Source organism: Mobula hypostoma, chromosome 27 (genome assembly GCF_963921235.1).
Source record: "Mobula hypostoma chromosome 27, sMobHyp1.1, whole genome shotgun sequence".
Taxonomy (NCBI): domain Eukaryota; kingdom Metazoa; phylum Chordata; class Chondrichthyes; order Myliobatiformes; family Myliobatidae; genus Mobula; species Mobula hypostoma.
This window is the reverse complement of record NC_086123.1, coordinates 19,635,756-19,658,856: the sequence shown is the minus strand read 5'-3', so window position 1 is coordinate 19,658,856 and position 23,101 is coordinate 19,635,756. Positions and strand designations below refer to the sequence as shown.

The window sequence follows — 23,101 nt, the reverse complement described above, 5'->3', positions numbered from 1 at the left end:
TCTCCCTTCCAGCACTCAAATAGTTACAGTGATCTCATCGCTTGGCCGGGAGTGAGCCACAGAGGCTAGGCCAATGCAATGTTAGCATTCGTTTGGAATGGACTAGAATATGAAAGCAGTGATGTAGTACTGAGGCTTCATAAGGCATTTCTCAGACCACATTCTGTGCTTGGTGAGCAGTTTTGCATCCCTTATCTATGAAAGGGTATGCTGGCATTGAAGAGGGTCCGGGGGGGGGGGGGTTTATAAGAATGACCCCTGGAACAAAAGGGTTAATGGGCGAGGAGTGTTTGATGAACACGTCCCTTTAAACAGAGATGAGGAATTTCCTTAGCCACTGGGGAGTGAATACGTGGAATTCATTGCCACAGACGGCTCTGGAGGCCATATCATTGAGAGCATATTTAAACCGGAGGTGTCCGACAGAGTGATCAGCAGCACTGGGGCTCCACAGGGGACTGTCTTGTCTCCCTTTCTCTTCACCATTTACACCTTGGACTTCAACTACTGCACAGAGTCTTGTCATCTTCAGAAGTTTTCTGATAACTCTGCCATAGTTGGATGCATCAGCAAGGGAGATGAGGCTGAGTACAGGGCTACTGTAGGAAACTTTGTCACATGGTGTGAGCAGAATTATTTGCAGCTTAATGTGAAAAAGACTAAGGAGCTGGTGGTAGACCTGAGGAGAGCTAAGGTACCGGTGACCCCTGTTTCCATCCAGGGGGTCAGTGTGGACATGGTGGAGGATTACAAATACCTGGGGATACGAACTGACAATAAACTGGACTGGTCAAAGAACACTGAGGCTGTCTACAAGAAGGGTCAGAGCCGTCTCTATTTCCTGAGGAGACTAAGGTCCTTTAACATCTGTCGGACGATGCTGAGGATGTTCTACAAGTCTGTGGTGGCCAGTGCTATCATGTTTGCTGTTGTGTGCTGGGGCAGCAGGCTGAGGGGAGCAGACACCAACAGAATCAACAAACTCATTCGTAAGGCCAGTGATGTTGTGGGGATGGAACTGGACTCTCTCACGGTGGTGTCTGAAAAGAGGATGCTGTCCAAGTTGCATGCCATCTTGGACAATGACTCCCATCCACTACATACTGTACTGGCTGGGCACAGGAGTACATTCAGCCAGAGACTCATTCTACCGAGATGCAACACAGAGTGTCATAGGAAGTCATTCCTGCCTGTGGCCATCAAACTTTACAACTCCTCCCTTGGAGGGTCAGACACCCCGAGCCAATAGGCTGGTCCTGGACTTATTTCGTGGCATAATTTACATATTACTGTTTAATTATTTATGGTTCTATCACTATTTATTATTTATGGTGCAACTGTAACGAAAACCAATTTCCCCCGGGATCAATAAAGTATGACTATGACTATGACTATGATAGGTTCTTGATTAGAAAGGGTGTCAAAGATTGCAGGGAGAAGGCAGGAGAGTATGTTTAAGAGGGAAAATAGATCATCCATAACTGAATATGGAGTGGACTCAATGGGCTAAATGGCCTAATTCTGCTCCTGTGTCTTATAGTCTCTTGGACAGTGTTGGGTGGGTGGGAGAAATGGTGAGATCACTCAGTGTTGAGATGGGCTCAGGGTTGTATTCCTGGCTAGCACAGTGAGTGTGGGCATTACTGCAGACTTGCAGTAATGATAGCCCCCAGGTCCATCGTGTCCATGATGTATCACCACTGGGTCTAGAATTTTGACCTGACCTGTCAAAGTTAGTATGCGGTGTGATCTGCAGATGGAGATACATGTACCCAACATGCATGAGAAAGTCTCACTGTGTTTATTGTTATTATCAACGCATGCAACACATCCAGAGCTAAAAATCTGTAACACCTTGAGCCAACAGGAAAAAGCTGGCAAAATGGCAACTTGGCAAACTCATATTTCTCCCTTTACTGACTTTAGCTGGAGGGAGTCCGAGGTCCATGAACCAGTCCTCATCAGAGGATCAGAGTTGGTGAGTGTCAGCAGCTTTAAATTCTTCGGTGTTATTATCTTTGAGGACCTGTCCTGGACCCAACACATAATTGCAATTGTGAAGAAAGCACAGCAGTGCCTCTACTTCCTTAGGAATTTCTGAAGATTTGGCATGACATCCAAAACTTTGACAAACTTTTATAGATGTGTGGTGGAGAGTATGTTGACTGTCTGCATCATAGCCTGGTATGGGAACACCAATGCCGTTGAAGAGAAAATCCTCCGAAATGCAGTGGATACAGCCCAGTCCGTCAGGGGTAAAGCCCTCCCCACCACTGACAACATCTACAGGAAAGCAACATCCATCATCGGGGACCCTCAGGACTCACACAACCAGGTTCAGGAACAGTTATTACCCCATAACCATCAGGCTCTTGAATCTAAGGGGGAAGACTTCACTCAACTTCACTTGTCCCATTGTTGAAATGTTCCCACAAGCTATGGACTCACTTTCAACGATGCTTTATCTTACGTTCTCTATATTTATTTATTATTGCTATTGTTTCTTTATTTTTGTACTTGCACGTGTTGTCTTTTGCACACTTACTGGACGCCCAAGTTGGTGAAGACTTTCATTGATTCTATTATGGACTTACTGAGTATGTCTGCAAAAAAATGAATCTCAGGATTGTACATGGTGACAATTGATAATAAATCTACTTTGAACTTTGAAAGGTTATTTGGGAAGGAAGCTGTATTTTGTTCTGATATTGCATAATCCAGTCATGCGGTCACTATACCTGGTTGTATGTGATTGGTTCCTGCTGGGCAGCTCTCAGTCTTCTCAGGCGCTCTTTGTCCATCCGAAGGTCCGTTTTGCAGCCGATCAGCAGGATGGGAACTTCCTGGCAGAAGTGATTAACTTCTGGAACCCACTACCACGGTTGAGGAAACAAAAGTAAATCTCCAACTTTACATCACTTGCAATTATTGTCAACATTTCATTCTTGTCACTCCTCCACAAAATTCTCTGCCAAAGCTTGCCATATTGTCCTATCGGTCTGTTGAGAATGAATGAGATGTGAGTGCACCTGTTATTAGCCTCAGAGAGAAGAGAACTCAAATTTCAGGAAACCGTTACAACTGTGAATCAGCAAATCACTGGACTATGTCGCAGGTATGGAGTCAGGACACACAGCATAGGAACAGGCCCTTCAGCCCATAATGTTCATGCTGACTCTTTTCCCATCTTCACCGATCGTTTTTGCCCATATTAGGATGTGCATTGATAAGCTGTAGAAAATTGATACTTCCCAACAAAATAGCAAACTAAGAGTGGAGACTATATAATTAAACTAACTTTTAAAGTTCTGGAGTTCATTGGACTGCGGATCTTCTGCAATAACAGAGTTTAAACACGTGCAATGTCTATGTACCCACAAGATATCTGCTATTGAGTTCCAAACCCACCTTCATCACTGATAGGAAATGTAGAGCACCTCCCCGTAATGGTTTCCTCTGATACTTGGATAAAAGATGACATGAGCAGATGCATTTCTATTTGTTAAAAAATGTGCTGAGCTGGGCTACCAAGAAACAGGAATAAACTAATAGAAGTTTTATTGAAATTAGTGGCAGTTTGGATCCCTGAATAATTTCAGCAAAATTCTAGAACTATGGTTGGAAATGGAGCATGATTCGTGGTCTCACCTTGATGCGGACGTTCTCGAAGCTTGTAGGATTTGTAACGTCATAACAGATTAAGATAACATTTGTGTCTTGATAGGAGAGAGGGCGGAGTCTATCATAGTCCTCTTGACCTAAATCAGACAGAATAGGAAAACAAGCAGAAGGTGATGTTCCTTTTCTTTTAGTGTTTTTTTCATGTTCCTTTTTAGTCCTCTATTTTTAAACCATTAATCAGATACATCACACCATGCAACACAATGTATGATATTCTGCAGCCACACATAACACGGTATTGAACAGGATACAATACAGATTAAGTTAGTCACGCAGTCCTTTTAATATACAAAATAGTTCCTGAAATGTACAAGTTTACAAGAATTCTAGCCAATGTGTCAAAGAGTTATCTGTCTCTATAATTTTTCTTTAACATGCACCTTTAAAAAAAAAGAACAGCATTTACGTAGCACCTATAGGAAAGAAAATGGCATTATAAAGATACTGAAAACTAGTATGAAAGGCAGGAAGTGAAGGCTTTTGCATTTTAAATTGAGATAGAACCTTATTTCAGGAAGTACACTAGCTTGATTAGTATTGTAAGCAATAGACCATTACAGAGTTATGGACATATTTGATGCATGGCTCACAAAACATGATGCAGCTATTAAAGATGATTATAATATTCGGGTAAGCACAGAGAGTACAGTACTGTGCAAAGTATTAGGCACACGTGTGTGTGTGTCTGTGTATGTATGTATGTGCCTAAGATTTTTGCCCAGTACTGTATTTGTCAACGTGGTGTGGAGAGCAAGTATGTAAGTCTGGCACAAGGCTGTTGGGAATGGTGAGGGTGGAGCGCTGTGGGACAGGTGGTACAGAAGGAGTGCTTAAGACAACATGGAGGGTCATTTGATTCCAAACAATTGGTTTGTTGATCATTACTGAATGCCTCTCTGGTGCTTCCCACTCCTTCCCCTTTTCCCAACCATGATTCTCCTCTCCCTGCCCTTTTCCCACTCTCAGTCCACAACAGAGACACATATCACCACTCACATATGTCATGAAATTTGTTTTTTTTGTGTAGTACTACAGTACTTTGCAAAATGTTTAGGCACCCTAGCTCTTTATCTATAATAAATGTATTATACTGTATACATAAAATATTTATTAGTATCATTTTAAGACTTGGAGCATGTAATCCACCTCAATTTTTTCAAAGCTGAGCCTTCCAGAGAGACTGACTACTTTTGTGGAGGAATCCACCGTAAGAAATTTAGCACTTGACTGGTTAGAAGTAAATTCTACCCTCCAGTAACTTACAGAGGGGTGGAGGAGGGCGAAATGTCAGGATATGTTGCCAGGAATGCTGACTGACGAAGCATGAACTTTGGCTGCCTTGCCTGAAGCAAAATACTAAGTGCCAAGCGTGGCCCTTCCCAGCTGAGGAAACAGCTAGGTATGTGCCAAGACACAATGAACTGTCTGATTCATTTGGAAGAATACACAATCAAAAATGAGGGCATGTGCAAAGAGTTCAAAGTAACTTTTATTATCAGTCTATATACATACAACCTTGAGATTCATTTTCCTGCGGGCATACTTGGCAAATCTATAGAACAGTAACTGTAACAGGACAAATGAAAGATCAACCAGAGTGCAGAAGACAACAAACTGTGCAAATGCAAAAATAAATAAAGAGCGATAAATTGCAAGAATATAAACTAACTAGATAAATAGTCCTTAAAGTGAGATCATTGGCTATGGAACATCTCAATGGATGGGCAAGTGAGTGTAGTTGTCCCCTTTTGTTCAAGAGTCTGATGGTTGTGGGGGTAGTCACTTGATCTCCAAGCAAGTAACGTATTTACAGAAGATAAAGCCTACACTCCATACCATTGATTCCCAATGGGGGCAGTTATGTGTCTTAATGGGGCATTGAGGGAAATAAAGGTCATCGGGGGGGAGGGGGCGTTCAAGATTGTTGGCGGTAAGCGGACCTGACCGATTGTGTCAACTTGCTGCAGTCGTCAACATCCGATAGACATTCCCAGTTTGTGTTAAATTTTAAAATTTTAAATTTAGTCCCACTGATGATGGATAAATACATACAGCCGGATCTCTACGAGTCTGAAGGCGATGAAACCTTGGATTCTAATCCCGCTAAGAAACAAACTACAGACAGTGTGTCAAAACAATGCTATATACCTGGAGTACGGTTTTATTCTGTTCCCATTGGATCCACGATGCCCTACATGTCTTATTTATCATACTGTATTGTCTAATGAAGCCACTAAACTATTAAGATTGCAGGAACACTTCCACAAAAGACGCACTGAAAAGGCTACCTATGGGATTAATCAGTTCCAGAGGATGAAAGAAGAATTTGAAAAGTGTTGCGTACTTGAGTCATTTGCCAAGAAAGCTAAAAATTACCTTGATAGTAGTCTCATTGCTTCTTACAACATTTACAAAATGATAGCAAATTGTGGGGTTTCATACAATTGGTGAAAGATTACTCTGTAGCTCATTGTATTGACAAAATGAGTGAATACACTGAGTATCAACTATGCACAGAGCTATAGAAAACAGAATTTGGGGTACAACTGGATGAGTCAACTGTGCGAGAGAATGTGGCATTGCTAATGGCATGTGTATGGTTTAGCAAAAATAGAAAAGTTTATTAACAAAATTCTTTCCTGTAAACAGTTAAAATCATATCAATGGAGAATCAATCTACGACTAGCTCAAAATGTATTTGAGGATAAAAGTATTCTGATTAGGAACATGATTTATTGTGATTTATTATTCACCATGCTGATCTAGTGGCATTTATGAAAAAAAGAAACTCCAAGCCTGTTTGCAATCCGTTGTGTAATTCATCGTCAACATCTCACAGCCAGTTACTTTTTTGAAGATTGACTCTTGTAATATCTGTTACCAAAAAACTTAAAGCTCATCCATTAACTAGAATATTTCACCAGTTATGCCAAGATAATGATGAAGAGTTTAAACGCTTGCTTCTTCACACTGAAGAGCACTGGCTGTCAAAAGGCTGCTGCTGAAAACGTTTATTTGACGTTTTTGACACTGTGGTTAAATTTTTGCTCAAAGTTGACAAGAGCTTGGGAAACAAGATTGAACTTCTATGTGGAGATATGGCATAACTAGCTGATCTGTATGACAAAATGAACATTCTAAATATGAAACTGCGGGGTGAGGATTTCAATTTAATCCAGGCAAAAAGTGCAGCGTCCACTTTTATTGGAATATTGGAAATATACATTGGGTGGGAGAAGAACGTTCTCACAGTTTCCCTGCATGGAAAGTATGGCACTCTCTTTCACAGACAGTGATTTACAAGAGTACTGCTTACACCTGCAGTCACTGTAGAAGAATTTTCAGAATTGATTCAAGGTTTAGGTTTTGAATGATTCTTTGCAAGGTGGAAGAACAGGAAGAGAGCTTGCTAGAAGAAATTACTGAAATTCAGAATGATAAAGAAGCAAACATTTCGGCTTTTGTGGTATGTGGGTACACTGTCATACGAAGTTTCCTGGTCTTTGGAATACAGCCAAACTGCTCTTCATTGCATTTGTTGAAAGAGGCTTCAGTGCAGTGAACCACATACTCTCAAAAAACAGAAACTGCTTGGACATTGTTACACATGGTGACTTAAGGCTTTTGCTGTCACAACTTTAACCAGACGTTTCAACTCTTGCTAAAACCATAAAGCTCAAGGATCACGTTAATATCAAAGGTACTGTATAAGCTAGGTTTAAAGACAAATAAAAATTTAAAGCAGAATCATTTTTCTCATGTTAGCATATGGTAGACATTTTTTTGCACTATGGGGGTGCCGGAAAGTATATTGTGCCTAAGACGGACGTTAGCAAGTATGAAAATGCTGTGGGGGGCATTGGGCTAGAAAAAGGTTGAGAAACACTGCTTTATATTGAACTGATGGTGAAACCGAAAGGGTGAAAGAGTTGAAGTATTCTTGCATCTCAGTGGTCATGAGAGGAAGGAATTGCACCATATCATTAAGATTACAATAGGACACCGAGAATACATTGGGACCCCGCCCAGAAATGGAAACTGTCTTCACTCGTCTGGAAGGGCAGGGACATTCGTTAACTAGGTTTAAAGACAAATAGAAATTTAAAGCAGAATCAGAAGCAGTGGTTCAAGCATTTAGATTATCTGTGCAATCCAGGAACTCAGCCCAAGGGAATGGCTGTCATGTGGGACAACACTGCATATTGTCCATGCAGAACCCTGGAGCTTTCCAGAAAAAGGCTGGAAAATTGCACCAGGAACAGGGAGCCCCTCTACGTGAGAGTGAAAGTGCAGCCACAGTTGTCCAAGTGTGGGTAATAGTAGGTACAGCTGTGTGAGTGGCTGTGAAAATGCCCAGGATATGGTAATTTTATTTATTTTGATACCATGCGGAATAAGCCCTACCAGCTCTTTGAGCCCCCCCTCCCCCATTTAATCTTAGCCTAATCACGGGTCAGTTTACAATGACCAATTAACCTACGCCTTGAGGCGACTAGAACGGTCTGCAATTTGTTGGTTCAAGGGCATCAAGTGACATTTCAACTTGACTCTGGAGTAACTTGTAACATCCAGCCGGAAAAAAGTCTTCAGTCACAAGGCTGTCCAGTTGAAACTGGAGTGATTGGCTATCAATGTACAACACACCTACAGTGAGGACAAAGGATATTGCAGGTGCTGGTCAGACAGCAACTGGGGAGGCAAACAGTGCAAGTTGACATCTCGGTTACTGACCCTGCACCAGGACTGAGAGGGAAGAGGAAAGGTTTCCGGTTCCATCCAGCACTGACCAGAGTACTGGTCCCACTAGTCTCTTACACTGCTCTACACCAGAAACCTTCTTCCTCCCTCCCTGTCCTAATGCAGGCTCTCACCCTAAAGCATTGGCAATCACATTTTGCGTCCACAGATACTGATTGACCCACCGAGTTCTGACGCTGGTTGGCAGATTCTCTTGACATGGTGAATCCAAAAAAAAAACTCGTGGGGGATCTAGTCAGAAACAAGAGAAAATCTGCAGACACTGGAAATCCAAGCAACACACACAAAATGCTGGAGGAACTCAGCAGGCCAGGCAGCATCTATGGAAAAGAGTAAACGGTCGATGTTTCGGGCCGAGACCCTTCATCAGGACCGGAGAAAAAGAGACGAGGAGATAAAGTGTCAAGAGTTGGAGGGTGGGGGGAGATTAGGGCAAAACACAAGGTGATAGGGTGAAACCTGGAGAGAGGGACGGGTGAAGTAAAGGGTTGGGAAGTCGATTAGTGAAAGAGATATAGGGCTGGAGAAGATGGAATCTAATAAGAGAAGATAAAAGGCCATGGAAGAAAGAAAATGGGGAGGATCACCAAAGGGAGGTGATGGGCAGGCAAGGAGATAAGGTGAGAGATGGAAAAGGGGATGGGGAATGGTGAAGGGGGGGAGGGTGCCATTAGAAGTCTGAGTAATCAATGAGGCCACACTCAGGTTGGAAGAAAAACACCCTATATTCCATCTGGGTAGCCTCCAACCAGATGACATGAATATCGATTTCTTGAACTGCTGGTGATGCCCCCTGCCCCCTTTACCATTCCCCATTCTCATTTCCCTCTCTCACCTTATCTCCTTGCCTGCCCGTCACCTCCTTCTGGTGCTCCTTCCCCTTTTTCTCTCTTCCATGGACTTCTGTCCTCTCCTATTAGATTCCCCCTTCTCCAGCCCCGTATCTCCTTCACTGATCAACTTCCCAGCTCTTTACTCCACCCCTCCCCACCTCCCGGTTTCACCTATCACCTCGTCTTTCTTCCTCCCGTCCCCCAACCTTCTAACTCTGACTCTTCATCTTTTTTTCCTCGAGTCCTGATGAAGGGTCTCGGCCTGAAATGTTGACAGCACTCTTTTCCATAGATGCTAGCCTGCTGAGTTCCTCCAGCATTTTGCGTGTGTTGTGAGAAATCTGATGTAGATTTAATCTCAGTTGACCAGAAAGATATCACATGCATAGAATAGTACGGCCGATGACCCTGAGTAGTGTAGTTGACAGGCAATTATTTTAGCCTTGTGTATATAGATGTCGCTTGTGGAACAGGAAAATAAGTACGAGTAACAGGAAAAAGTATGGAGACAGATAACAGGCACGCTACCATCCGAAGACTTGCCACTGCTAATGGCTGGAGACCTAGTCTTCATCACTGACACAAGGGTGGACAGAAAGTTGTGGCAACTTAATACACACCACACCCTGGATCATAAGAGGTCGCGGTACAGGATAGCACAAGACTGGGTCCACACAGTCCATTGCGCAAGTTTCTGGTTTCATTAAAAGTGTTTGATCTTTCATTTCTTAAGGAAGGATATTATAGCTGTGGCATTATATAACAGCTGGTGTAACTTTAAGACCTGTGACCATCTGTTGATACAAAGGTTCTGGTGAAGAGCCTTCGAAGAGTCTCTGAGGAAAAGCTGTCTGCTTTCACAAAGGAAAGCTATTGCAAAAGCTGCTGCTCATCACCCTGTCAAAGTAACAGAGACACGCAAACTTCAGAGAAAAAAAATTATGTTGTCTGACAAAGTCAAGACAGGAAGAGAAGTAAAGCTCCCTATCTCTATCTTCACAGTAACCCCTAACCACATCCCTTTCCTTTTTATCATTTCAGCATTTTAGGTGAACAACACATTGAGAACACAATGTTTTCTCAGATTTTAAATAAGTAGATCTAAATTCCCAATCTTCTCGTCCAAGCATATTTATCTGCACACCTGAACATGACGAGTAATTGACTTTGAACAGCAATCCATCAGAAAGAACTTCTTTATTATCCCATCCTCATGTTGCCTTAACCGAGTCATATCAAACCCTTTAGAACTGTAGATGAATACAATGCCATACTTATTTGTAACCAGGGCCATAAACAGGAAAAATTAGTAGTTTTTAATGGTGTTGCTTGAAGAAGCATCGTCAATGATTCAAAGGCACAAAGTGCAGCTGCTCTGGGCTTTGTATCTGCGAGTTTTCTGGCGATTTGGCCCGTTGTGTGATGAACTGAGGCTGAGGCTATGGGCCTGCTCCAACTGCTCTGCACTTTGAGGCTACGGACTCACATTCGTTCTGAAAGCTGTTACTTCATTTTATGGTTTGCATGATTTTGATGAAAACATGATTTTCATTGTTTCCACCCCCCCCCTGCCCCCCCGTGCATTGGGTGCTGGTCTTTTCTTAAAAACTGGGTTCTTTCGAGTTTCTTGCTCTGTGGCTGTCTGTCAGCAGATGAATCTCAAGGTTGTACAATTTGTACATACTTTGATAATAAAATGTACTTTGAGTTTCGAAGAGAACCATCAGTTTGACGTTAGTTCTCTTACATATAACTCTCTGGCCAAATTGCACTTCAGTTTATCTGCCCCTTCCTCCCCAAATATCTCCTGCTCGTAATCCCATGCCATCACGATCAACTGAAAGATAATGTCTCTAAAAAAAAGCAGCACCCTTTCAGTGCTAGACTCTCAATCTTTTGATGTAGACAAGACAACGGCAGATTACCAGATTCAAATATCATAAAGATGGTTCGGTGGGGTAGTCACACTAAATGAAACATGCATTTCAAACTCTGACCCACTTTTTACTTATTAAGTAATAAAGGCATAAATGAGTTGTTCACACCGGGAGAAGGCAGGAGAAAGGGGTTGATAGGGACAATAAATTGACCATGATGGAATGGTGGAGCAGACTCGATCAGTTGAATGGCCTAATACTACTCCTACATCTTATGGTCATATAGTCGTTTAAGTCTGAACTTTCTATATTGGATGAAAATCTTACTCATTCTACTAGTAAGCATATATAATCTATGGAAGGCATAAAAAGTCTCCGAAATATTTTTAAAAATACCAAGAGGCAAATTCGGCTGTTTCCTTAAGATTAGGGATTGAATCCATCATTTCCGGAAATCTAAATGATTCTTATTAAATCAAGTTACTAAGTTTAGGAGAGCGCATTACATTTGTTTTCCAGTAGACCTGAGTAACAGTTGCTATGTTGAATTAACTAAACACAATAGACAGGTTGGAATGTGTTCAGAAAAAAGAATTAAGATTTCTCATTGCACCAATGTGTCATTTGAGAAACTTAGCCAGAAATCCAATTACAATTCTCCATCAATAAAACAAACATGCCGAAATTTTCTTACCAGCATTTTTTTTCTGATTAAGTTCACCTACTTGCATTGTGTGACTAAAGTTCTACATCCTTCTAAGATTTGGTTAAAACAATGCCACAATGTTGGGGGATTTGCCAGAATTAAATTGCAGCACACCATTTTTTGTGGTGGACTTTCTACCAGACATCACTGTCACATACAACCCAGCCCAAAGGAAATCTCATGCGACTGCTGTTAACAAACCTCCATGCAAAAGGAAATAACGCTTTAAAATAAAGAGGCACCACCTATAAAGAAAAAACAGTGAAATCCTGTTGAGTCCAGAAGCCTATCAATCTATTTTGAAAGAACGTAACTACCGAGTCTGTATAACCACTCAAGATAGACAAGTTCAAAGCTACTCCACCCTCTGAAGGAAGAAATTTCTTCTCATTTCAGTCATAGAGTCATAGAGTGCTACAGCATAGAAACAGGCCCTTCTGCCCATCTATTCTGTACCAAACTGTTATCGTCTAGCCCCATCGACTCCACACCTGGACCATAGTTCTCTATACCCCTTCCACTTGACTTAAATGTTGAAATTGAACATGCATCTAACACTTCTGCTGGCATCTCATTTCATACTCTCACTTCTCTCGTCGTGAAGTTCCCCCTCAGGTTCTCCTTAAATAATTCATCTTTCACCCTTAACTTATGACCTCTAGTTCTAGTCTCAGTGGAAAAAGCCTGCTTACATTTACCCTATCGATACCCCTCAAAATGTTCTATACTTCTATCAAATCTCCCCTCATTCTCCTATGTTTTAGGACAACTTGGATCACCAGTCCATGTAAAACCCATTGATAAGTAGCTTTCGTTGTAAAGACAGACCATTTTTTTTTGTGTCTGTCACAGCCCAAGTTGAGCTAGTCCAATCAATGCTCGGAAATTGCAGTTCATGGTTCTCAACATCCTGCCGTCCTCCCCTCCGTGCAATACAGTGCTCACTAATTATCGAAGGCCTCCCCTATCTCACATCCAAAACCGAGAGTGGACTCAACCAAATAAACACTCTCCTATTGCACACGGTCATTCTGGGCTGAGACCTCTAACGAGATTGCTAACGAGGCCACTTAGTCACTGCACACCACTGCGAGTGCTAGCATCACGCGTCACGCGAAGTTAAAAAACAATGGGTTTTTTTTAACCACAATCTCTCACGGAACCCCGATTGAAAAACCCTGCTTAGGGAATTAGTCGTAATATATTCAGCCTTCCCCTATAGACAGGCCTAAACAGACTGCCCCTTATTCTGATACTGTGCCTGTGAGTAAGCTGCAGATTTGTAACATTAGTCAGCTCCATCATGGGTACTGGCCTCCACAGTATCCAAGACATCTTCAAGGAGCGATGCCTCAGAAAAGTGGCATCCATCGTTAAGGACTCCCATCACCCAGGACATGCCCTCTTCTCATTGTTTATCTGATTTCTGAATGGACATTAAACCCATGAACACTACCTCACTACTTTTTAAAAATTTAACTACTTAATATACATATATATACTTACAGTAAATCATTTTTTCTCTACATTTATCAAGTTTTGCATTGTACTGCTGCCACAAAATTAACAAATTTCACAACATATGCTGGTGATATTAAATCTGATTAGGGCTCCTAGATGCCTCAGCCAGAAGAAGCATTTACCCAGGCTAACAAGCTGTTTAATTATTGGTTTGATGAGATCTCCTCTCAATTTCTAGACTCTAGAGATTACAACTGCAGTTCACTCACAGGGCAAATCTGACACCGCTTCATTCCCAAATAAAACCAAAACTGTACACTACATTCAAGGTGCAATCTCACCAACAAGTACAACTGGAGTCCAGAGCTCTTGGGAATTAGCACCTATTATTGTGTAGCACGTTAAACTGTGTGCGTTCCGTAAATGTGATTAAACTCAATGAGGTGTGAGTTGTCTATTTTTGCGAATGACCATTCTGGTTTAAGGTTCTAGATGAAGTACTTACTAAGGGATTATCAGGCTATGTCCAAACTAGACCGGATAAATCCGTAACCGAAGCCTTTTCTCTTCGTTTTGACCCTCCATCCACATTGAGACGGCGTTTTCCACCCCCGAAAACAGAGCTTTTCAGAAACGCTCTCCAGAGTGAATAAATCTGGAAACACCTAATATCCGGCGTAGTGCGTACGGGGTAACCGGCTATTTTTAAAACCACTGACATGATGTGCTGGAGCAAATGGTGGCGGCAGCCCGGCATTTGTTTTCTTGAACGCAACCTCCAACACCACAATATCTGACAATTGTATGGAAATACAAGATAACACTGATGCAGACACGAGGAAATCTGCAGATGCTAGAATTGCAAGCAACTGAAATTCCTGATGAAGGGTCTCGGCCCGAAACGTCGACTGTACCTCTTCCTATAGATGCTGCCTGGCCTGCTGTGTTCACCAGCAATTTTTATGTGTGTAACACTGATGCAGACATGTTTTATACGTTTTACAAGGAGCTTTATTAATCTGTTGCTTGTGCAAACATTCAATAGTTGCAATTGTCACTTTTGCCAAGTAACTTGTTTTATTGCACATGTTAAATACAGCAAAATAATACAGAAAGACATGGCAAAAGTAAAGGCAAACAAATGAGGTAACAGCAAATTTCACTTTTGGCCAGTAACAAGCCTTATTGCATTTAGTTGTAGCTGTCATCCCTTTCATCGGTGAGGAGTCTATGGCTGTAGGAAAGTTTCCAGGGTGACCCTCTGTGGGAGTGGCGAAGATGTTGGTGGGGCCACCCAGGGGTCTGTGTGCCCGTATGTGTAGCTATTGTAGTGGCTGTGAGGCTGGTATTGTGACGGTGAAAAGAACTGGGGGGGAGCCATCATATTCCTCATCATTGCAAATCCCTCTGCAACAGAGTTAGTCAATTTTTCAATGTTCATTGTCAGCCGGGTCATACTGTCCGTGAACTCCCTGACGGTTGCCTCCATACGCTCCAGTTTTTGTTTTTTAGTTTTAAGTCCTCCTGTCCGTCATTTGGCAATTGCCACCTCCAAAGGGATACCACCACTAAGCACTTCTTTCCCTCCCTCCCTCTCTCTGCTTTCAAAAACGCTTGGTGTGGACGCCTGTCGTTTTTATGTGAAACCGGCGTTTTCAAAATTATCCGGTCTAGTGTGGACGTAGCCTTAGTGTTAAGTTATCAGTTCCTAAACCACCATTTAAATCGTAATTCTTCTGAAGCTTTGTTTTAACAAAAGATGAAAATAGTTATGTGTTTATCTCACTGTGACATCAGCAGCACTTTATTTTCCATTAACACTGTGACAAGCACTTAATACACCTTAAAAAACAATTTCCCATTGCTGCTGCTGCAAGTACCTAGTTATTGAAAGCCAATTGAGTCATGAAGTACAGGCACAAAAGGTGAATGGTGAATTTATGTACAGCAATAATTAGCCAACACTTGAGACTCATTTCAATTCCATGTCCCATTCCCATTCCAACAAGTCAGTCCATGGCCTCCACTACTGCCGCGATGAGGCCACGCGCAGGATGGAGGAGCAGCACCTTAAGCCTCCAACCTGTTGCTGTGAATATTGATTACTCAAACTTCTAGTAATGTGCCCCCCCACCATTCCCCATTCCTGTTTCCTTCTTTCTCACCTTTTCTCCTTACCTGACCATCACCTTCTCCACACCCTTCCCTTTCTTCCATGGTCTTCTACCCTCGCCGATCAGATTCCCCCTTCTCCAGCCCTGTATCTCTTTCACCAATCAGCTTCCCGGCTCTTTACTTCACCCCCTCCACCACTCCCGGTTTCACCCATCACCTACCACCTTGTACCTCTTCCTCCCCTTCCCCCACCTTCTTGCTCTGACTTCTCATCTTTTTTTTCCCCAGTCCTGAGGAAGGGCTCTTGGCCCGAAACGTCGACTGTTAACTCTTTCCCATATATCCTGCCTGGCTTGCTCAGTTCTTCCAGCATTTTGTGTGTGTTAGTTGAGACTATTAGTGGATTTGGTGCCTCATTGTAAAAAGACATAGAAGAAGAGCATGATACTTGAGGGTTTCAAGCCACGTAGGGAGACTGGAGATGCTGATGATCCAAATTTCAACATTGCAAAGGTGTACATGTTAAGGTTTGTACCGGGGGTTGATGTGCCTGTTATATTTTTGTTCAATTTTTGTGTAGGGAGGAGGGGGGGGGGTGATAATCGTGCTACTTTTCTTTTCTTTCTTGGCTTCAAGGCTACCCGGAGAAGAAGAATTTCAAGGTGTATACTTTGATACTAAGTGAATCTTTGAAGGGTAGCAAATTGTGGGCGTGCTATGTTCACACCAGAAGCAATGACATGCTGATGGGCTGCCATTACACAGCACATGTTCAGACTCTGTTGGTTATTGACGCAAATGATGCATTTCCCTGTATGTCTCAACATACATGTGACAAGTAAAAGCTCACCTTTAATTTCCACAACCCAGATAAAACCAAGATAATTATGTCTGACAGAATGTATATCGTCCTGGTGGAAGAGTTTGTCACAGAGGCATCGATTTAAAAGTGTTACTTTGCAGTGAGGAATCCCTGCACTGAAGAATATTGTTGAAGTATCTGTTTCCAGAACAAGGACCAACAAGGAAAACAACCGTCAACCACCCGAGCTACACATTTTCCAAATTATTTAGAGAACAAGGAATCCTTGGGTGATGCCAGGTTGGACAGGAAAGGTGGGTTTGGGTTTGAATTGTTTGTAGCAGAGAGCTGATAGAGTGACAATGGGCCAAAGGATGCCCTTCAGGCTGCAACTGCAATGAGCACAGAAGAAATCATGGTTAATGAGAAAGAGGAGCCTGATAGCTGAAATGAACTGTAGGTCCCAAACCATTACAGAAGCTGAGGTTAATTATCTTAAGATGGAAAGAAACTTGGTACTCACAAAGTCATAGAGTCAAAATGTACAGAAACATCAAACGACTATCTATACTGTTCCCAGTTCTTGATCCATTGCTTTGGTGATCCAAGTGCTCATCTAGATGTTTCTCAGATACTGCAAGTGTACCTGTCTTGGAACACCAGTGTGTTCTAGACTCTCATCACCCTCCAGGTGGAAAAGGTTACTCTTCGATTTCCACTAAACCTAGGCCTCCAGAGTTAAATGCCTCTGCTACAGGGGAACCTTTTCACTATCGATCCCATCCATGTCGTTTATGTATATTTCTTTTCAGTATCTTTCAACTTCCTCCACTCCAAGGAAAACAAACCCAGCCTTTTCAGTCTCTCCTAGTAACAGAAATGTTTCCTCCCAAGCAGCATCCTGCTGAATCTCCAGCACCCTCTCCAGTGCAATCATGTCCTTCGCATGGTATGGCAACTAGAACATTGCATGGTCTAACTAATGTTTTATAGAGTTCTACTCAATGCTTTTATTTTCTATGCCCTGGTCACAAGAAAACAGCTTCCATCGTCAGGCCACCCCACCACCCAGGACGTACTCTCTTCTCGCCACTGCCATCAGGTACAAGAGCCTCAAAACTCGCACCACCAGGTTCAGGAACAGTTACTACCCCTCAACCATCAGACTCTGGAACCAAAGGGGATAACCTCACTCAACTTCACTTGCCCCATCAATGAAACGGTCCCACAACCTATGGACGCACTTTCAAGGACTCTTAGTCTCATGTTCTTGATACTTATTGCTTATTTATTTATTTTTTATTATTTCTTTCTTTTTGTATTGGCACACTGGTTAAACACACAAGTTGGTGTGGTCTTTCATTGATTCTATTCTGGTTATTATTCTATTATAGATTTATTGAGTATGCCCAGAAATATATGTACTTTTGATAATAAATTTACTTGGAACTTTGAATAATCAAGTTAATCCTGTCCCTCGGGAATTTTTCAAATAATTATTTCCATAGACCTGTAATTACCTGTTTTAGTTCTCTTGCCTTTCCTGACTAAGAATACCATATTTACTGTCCTCCAGTCACCTGGCGCCTCAACTGTGGCCAGAGAAAATTTGAGAATCTTGCTTAAGGCCCCAATGATTTGCTCCCTTGCCTCCTACAGTGGCATGGGAGACATTTCATCAGGCCCTGGGATTTATCTAACTTTGTTCTCACCAAGATATTGAATACTTCCACCTTTTCTTAAAAAATGACACACTCTACAATTTCACTTTCTCTTTGCCTGAATTTTCCAATTAAAATGTCCTTCTAGTAAATACAGAAGTATTTATTTAAGACACCACCTACATCCTCTGGCTCTATCATTAATCTCTATTTTGGTCCATAAAGAGACCTACAGGTTACCCTCATGTGTTAATAAACATAAAAGACTTTGCAATCTTCCTTAATCCTGTCTCCCCATCTTGCCTCTTAATTTCACAAATACACTCAGTGATCACTTTATTAGGTACACCTGTACACCTGCTCATTAATGCAAATATCTAATCAGCTAATTATTGGGCAGCAACTCAGTGCATAAAAGCATACAGCATGGTCATAAAAGCATGGTCAAGAGGTTCAGTTGTTGTTCAGACCAAATCAGAATGGGGAAGAAATGTGATCAAAGTGACTTTGACAATGGAATGATTGTTGGTGCCAGACAGGGTGGTTTGAGTACCTCAGAAACTGCTGACCTCCTGGGATTTTACAGAGAATGGTGCGAAAAACAGAAAATATCTAATGAGTTGGATTTCTGTGGGCAAAGGTGCTTTCTTCATGAGAGAGGACAGAGGAGAATGACCAGACTGGTTCAAGCTGACAGGGACACGAGAGTAACTCAAATAACCACACATTACAATGGTGGCGTACAGAAGAGCATCTTTGAACGCACAAAATGTCTAACCTTAAAGTGGATGGGCTACAGCAGCAGAAGACCACAAGCATACACTCAGTAGCCTTCATAAATGCTTCTATGTTGTGAAATTGTGAAAAACTTCATATAGTTGAAGATCATCCATCATCGAGGTATTTCTTGAGATATGTGCAATATGTTACAGAATCTATTACTTTTTCCATTAACCACTGACTAGATTCTTCCTTTGAAGAGGAATTACTCTCAGCTATCAGCAGTACCCTTGTCCTATGCATTCCTATGCATTTCTACTGTAGGCATCTACAGTACAATTCATTACCAGAGGAAATATACTAAATCTCTTCCAGCTAAAATGTTCAGCTAACACATGTTACAGTTAGATAGATTTTTACATAGTGGGGGAATTAAGGGTTATGGAGAAAAGGCAGGTAGATGGAGCTGAGTTTACAGACAAATCAGCCATGATCTTACTGAATAGCAGGACAGGCTCGATGGGCCGGATGGCCTACTCCTGCTCCTATTTCTTATGTTCTTGTGAAGCAGCTCTCTCCAGATCCAGTCAGAGGAATCAAGAATTCACAGTGATTCCGTTTGAGGCTGGCATTTCAATTGATCGGTCAAAGTTGTGTTGAAAATGGTGTGATCTCAAACCGACTTCCTGCCTCTATCCAAATTTAGTCCAGTAGGCAGGAAATGGTTTTCTACTGTTATCAAACACACCTAAGTAACAACATCCAACTTGCCCACTTAAGACAATTGGGTAGAAATTTTTCCTCAATCATATATGCAACCTTGTTGAGAATTGGAGGCTAGCGTGCCTCAGTGACCCGGAGAGCTATGTTGGTTGGAGTCAGGGCTTTTTGCTTTGTCTCTTGGTAGGGTCACCCAAGCCAAATAGGTCGAAGGGTAGAGGCTAGGCTAAGAGTGGTCCACCGGTCCTCCAGGTTTGGGGGTTCCGCTCAGGGATAACAACCCTGCCTGGTAAAACAAAATTGCTATGCAAACAGCAATGAGAATTCTTTCTACATCTGAGTGTGATGGTTTTCCCCGAGTCTCTACCTGGAACTTGCATGACTGTCAGTAGCGAAAACCAGGCTACTGACACGATGAATGAAGCCCTGAACACTGCCAAAGATGAAGGACCTTCAGTGCTGCCCTAAACACCGGCGGCATAACGGGCAGTAGGTAAGTATACATACACAAAACTGTTGAAAGTGAACAGAAACTAAATTCAGAATCATGATGTCTATTGTGTGTCCATCGTACATGATTATGGGTACACGCTTACTCTGACAGTTAGCTTTGTACAATTATAATCTAAGTGCAACATACAACACAGATCCAAATCCGTATCTGTTCTCTCCTATTTCATGATGCTGTTTCTAAAACAGAACAGGGGATGTATCATTGATACTTTGGCCAATAATAATACTTTGACCAACCATACTTTTCACACCTCATAAAACATACTTCGTTGGCTGTAAAGTAATTGAAGACATTCTGAAGAGGAAGTGAAATACGCCGTTTAATGCCACATCACTTTTTGTAATAACTAAGGTTTAGCTGCGACTTCTCACATCTAGATTCTGAGATAATGAAGCAAGTTTAGATTTCTGCAAGTACACGTGAATTAGAAAAATAGGCACACTAAACCTTTTTTTAATTAAGTTTTCAATATTTAAATGGTTAATTATCCAGAAGAAGCAAACTAAGTTATAGTCATTAAATTAAGGCAAGATTTATAACCAATTCCTCCATCTTTGCTCTTCAGCTACCTCACTGCAACTGTGTTACACAACTGAAGTAACAGGCGTGCTGTAGGACTCAATGGGAAATGTACCACCAGTGTTTTTACTCCCCAAGTAAAATTATGCAGGTAGAAAATTTGCTTAAATATTGTAAATCAGAAATGGAGATCTGGCATCAGGTAGAAGGTACAAGGGTCTCAGGAATCGAACCACCAGATTACTAACCCACAACCATCTGGCTCTTGAACAAAAGAGGATAACTACAGTCACTTGCCCATCCATTGAGATGTTGTCACAACCAATGATCTCACTTTAAGGACTCTCTAGCTCATTATCTCAGGCTCTCGTTATTTATCGCTATTTATTTATAGTTGCTGTTACACAGTTTGTTGTTTTTTGCACTCTGGTTGATCAATCATTGATCCTGTTATAGTTACTATTTTATAGATTTGCCAAGTATGCCTGCAGGAAAATGAATCTCAGGGTTGTGTATGGTGACATCTTGGTACTTTGATAATAAATTAACTTTGCACTTTGAACTTTGAGAAAGTGTTATGAGCTAAAATAATCAAATGTCCTATGACAACAAAAAATCAGGAGCTGACCAGAAAATGATAAGCAGACAAGGTTACAAAGTTTCAAATAAAATATACCATGTTTTTCAGACACTATAAACATTATACCCATCACTTCATGTACTGGTCAAAGTCAAAGTAATTATCGTAGTACGTATGGTGGTTTGAAATATCCTGAGAGTTAACATCTTCAGATTTTCTACCCTTCTCCAGCTAAGAATAACGTGCCCAGTTGGGTTGAAGTCAGCTTCTACTTCCTGAATGTTTTAATGAGGAAAGGTGACAAGAGGAAGTCATTGTTTTGTACAAATAGACTTGCAGGTTATTTATTGAGAGACAGCACAGAATATGTTTTAACGGCCCTTCGAGCCCAGCAATCCCTCGATTTAATCCGAGCATAATCACGGGACAATTTACAATTAACCTACCAACCAGTAGGTCTTTGGGTTGTGGGAGGAAACTGGAGCACCCGGAGGAAACCCACACGGTAACAGGGAAAGCGTACAAACTCCTTACAGGCAGTGGCAGGAATTGAACCCAGGTTGCTGTGCTAACCACTACACGCTGTGCCATCTTACAGGTCGTGAGCTTGTTTTAAAAAGGATAATTTTTTTTGTTAGGAAAAGGCACATGCCTTGGATTCTTTCAAGTGTTCTGTCCGGTGCAGGTTCAGGATATCAGCCCACTGTTAAGTCATCTCCCTATTGGCTATGATGGAGTCTAATATAAATGGTTACAGCTTTCTTTCCTGAATGTCCACCCTACATTTCTAGATCATGTCTGATTTTGACTGGTTGTCTACATTATTGACTGGTTGATGTTGGGAATATGTCCTGGATGTTAGAGAAATTTGGAATAATCTCTTTCTCAGCCAATAATAAAACATAAAGAATAAATGACTGTATTTTGGAATTGTAAATGAAGTTGGTTCTTTATGCACCATTTTGTACGACGTGGGCGATCATAGTCTTTCCACTGCCATGATAGTTCTTGGCAAATTTTTCCACAGAAGTGATTTGCCATTGTCTTCTCCTGGGCAGTGCCTTTACAAGACAAGTGATCCCAACCATTATCAATACTCTACAGAGATTGTCTGCCTGGCGTTACATAATCAGGACTTGTGATATGCACCAGCTGCTCGTACGACCTGCTCCCATTGCTTCATGTGACCCCAAGGTGACTTGCAGGCTAGCGGACAGAAGGAGCGCCTTGCACCTCCTTTGATAGAGACATATCTCCACCCCACCACCCAGTAAATGGAGTAAATAGATTGGTGAAAGCGTTACTGCAATCCGCAATCCTCAAATAATTAATCATCTAATTTCCAAATGAAGCTGTCTACACAGATTTTCTCCTGTTAATTTCAGTGAGGAAACAGATTGTATGATTTTATTTTCAATCCAATTTTTAAAAAAAATTCACATAAAAAGTCTTAACAGAAAGATATGGTTCATCATGGTTCAGTGAGATTGTACACTGGGCAAATGAATAATGCAGAAAACACAGGAACCAGGTTTTCTTTAGTTTGACGTGTCAGGACTGGACTAACCTTTGTCCAGGCTTTACAAAGAAATTTCATAACCGCTGTGTATGGAATGAAGGGTGAACACCAGCAAGCCTTTGCCTGAGATTAATATGCCTACAATCTTAGAATTTGACCTATAAGTAACAAATTCTACGATTTAATTTATTTTCCCTTGACTGCACAGCATAAAGCTTTCAAAATTGTGACAAAAATCAGAGGTACCACAAGGCGTGAGGACAGATTCCACCTTGCTGTTTTAGACTATTGAATGTTTGCCTCATTTGATAAGATGGTCTCTTGACCTGTCAATTTTTTGTGACCTTGCACCTTATCTGTGTTCCAGTGCCTCACTTGGTCAGTACTGTGACACTTTATTCTGCATTCTGTTATTGTTTTCCCTCGACGCACTGTTGTAATGAACTGATCTGTTAGGACAGGAGGCAAGACAAGTTTTTCCACTGTGCCTCAGTACATGTGAAAAAAATAAATTAACTTAGCAGATAAAGGATGAACAAAACTTTGGAACATTGCTGCCATTTCCACTCAAATAATTATGTTGTTCCTTTCCGTGCCTTGTGGCACATCGGGCGGCAACCTTTGCTGTTTCTTCA

The 23,101-nt window shown here is 41.6% G+C and overlaps 1 protein-coding gene across 6 annotated transcripts in view; it reads right to left on the bottom strand.

The window, feature by feature from the left end:
• Positions 1 to 23,101, bottom strand: part of rhof (ras homolog family member F) — a 64,286-nt gene that overhangs the window by 8,467 nt on the left and 32,718 nt on the right. For all 6 annotated transcript variants that reach the window (XM_063034620.1, XM_063034617.1, XM_063034618.1 and 3 more), the window contains 2 exons: positions 3,649 to 3,758; positions 2,739 to 2,873 (listed from right to left, as the gene is read on the bottom strand). In XM_063034620.1, the coding sequence (XP_062890690.1) occupies positions 2,739 to 2,873; positions 3,649 to 3,758 (245 nt within the window). The remainder of the gene's footprint in view (positions 1 to 2,738; positions 2,874 to 3,648; positions 3,759 to 23,101) is intronic.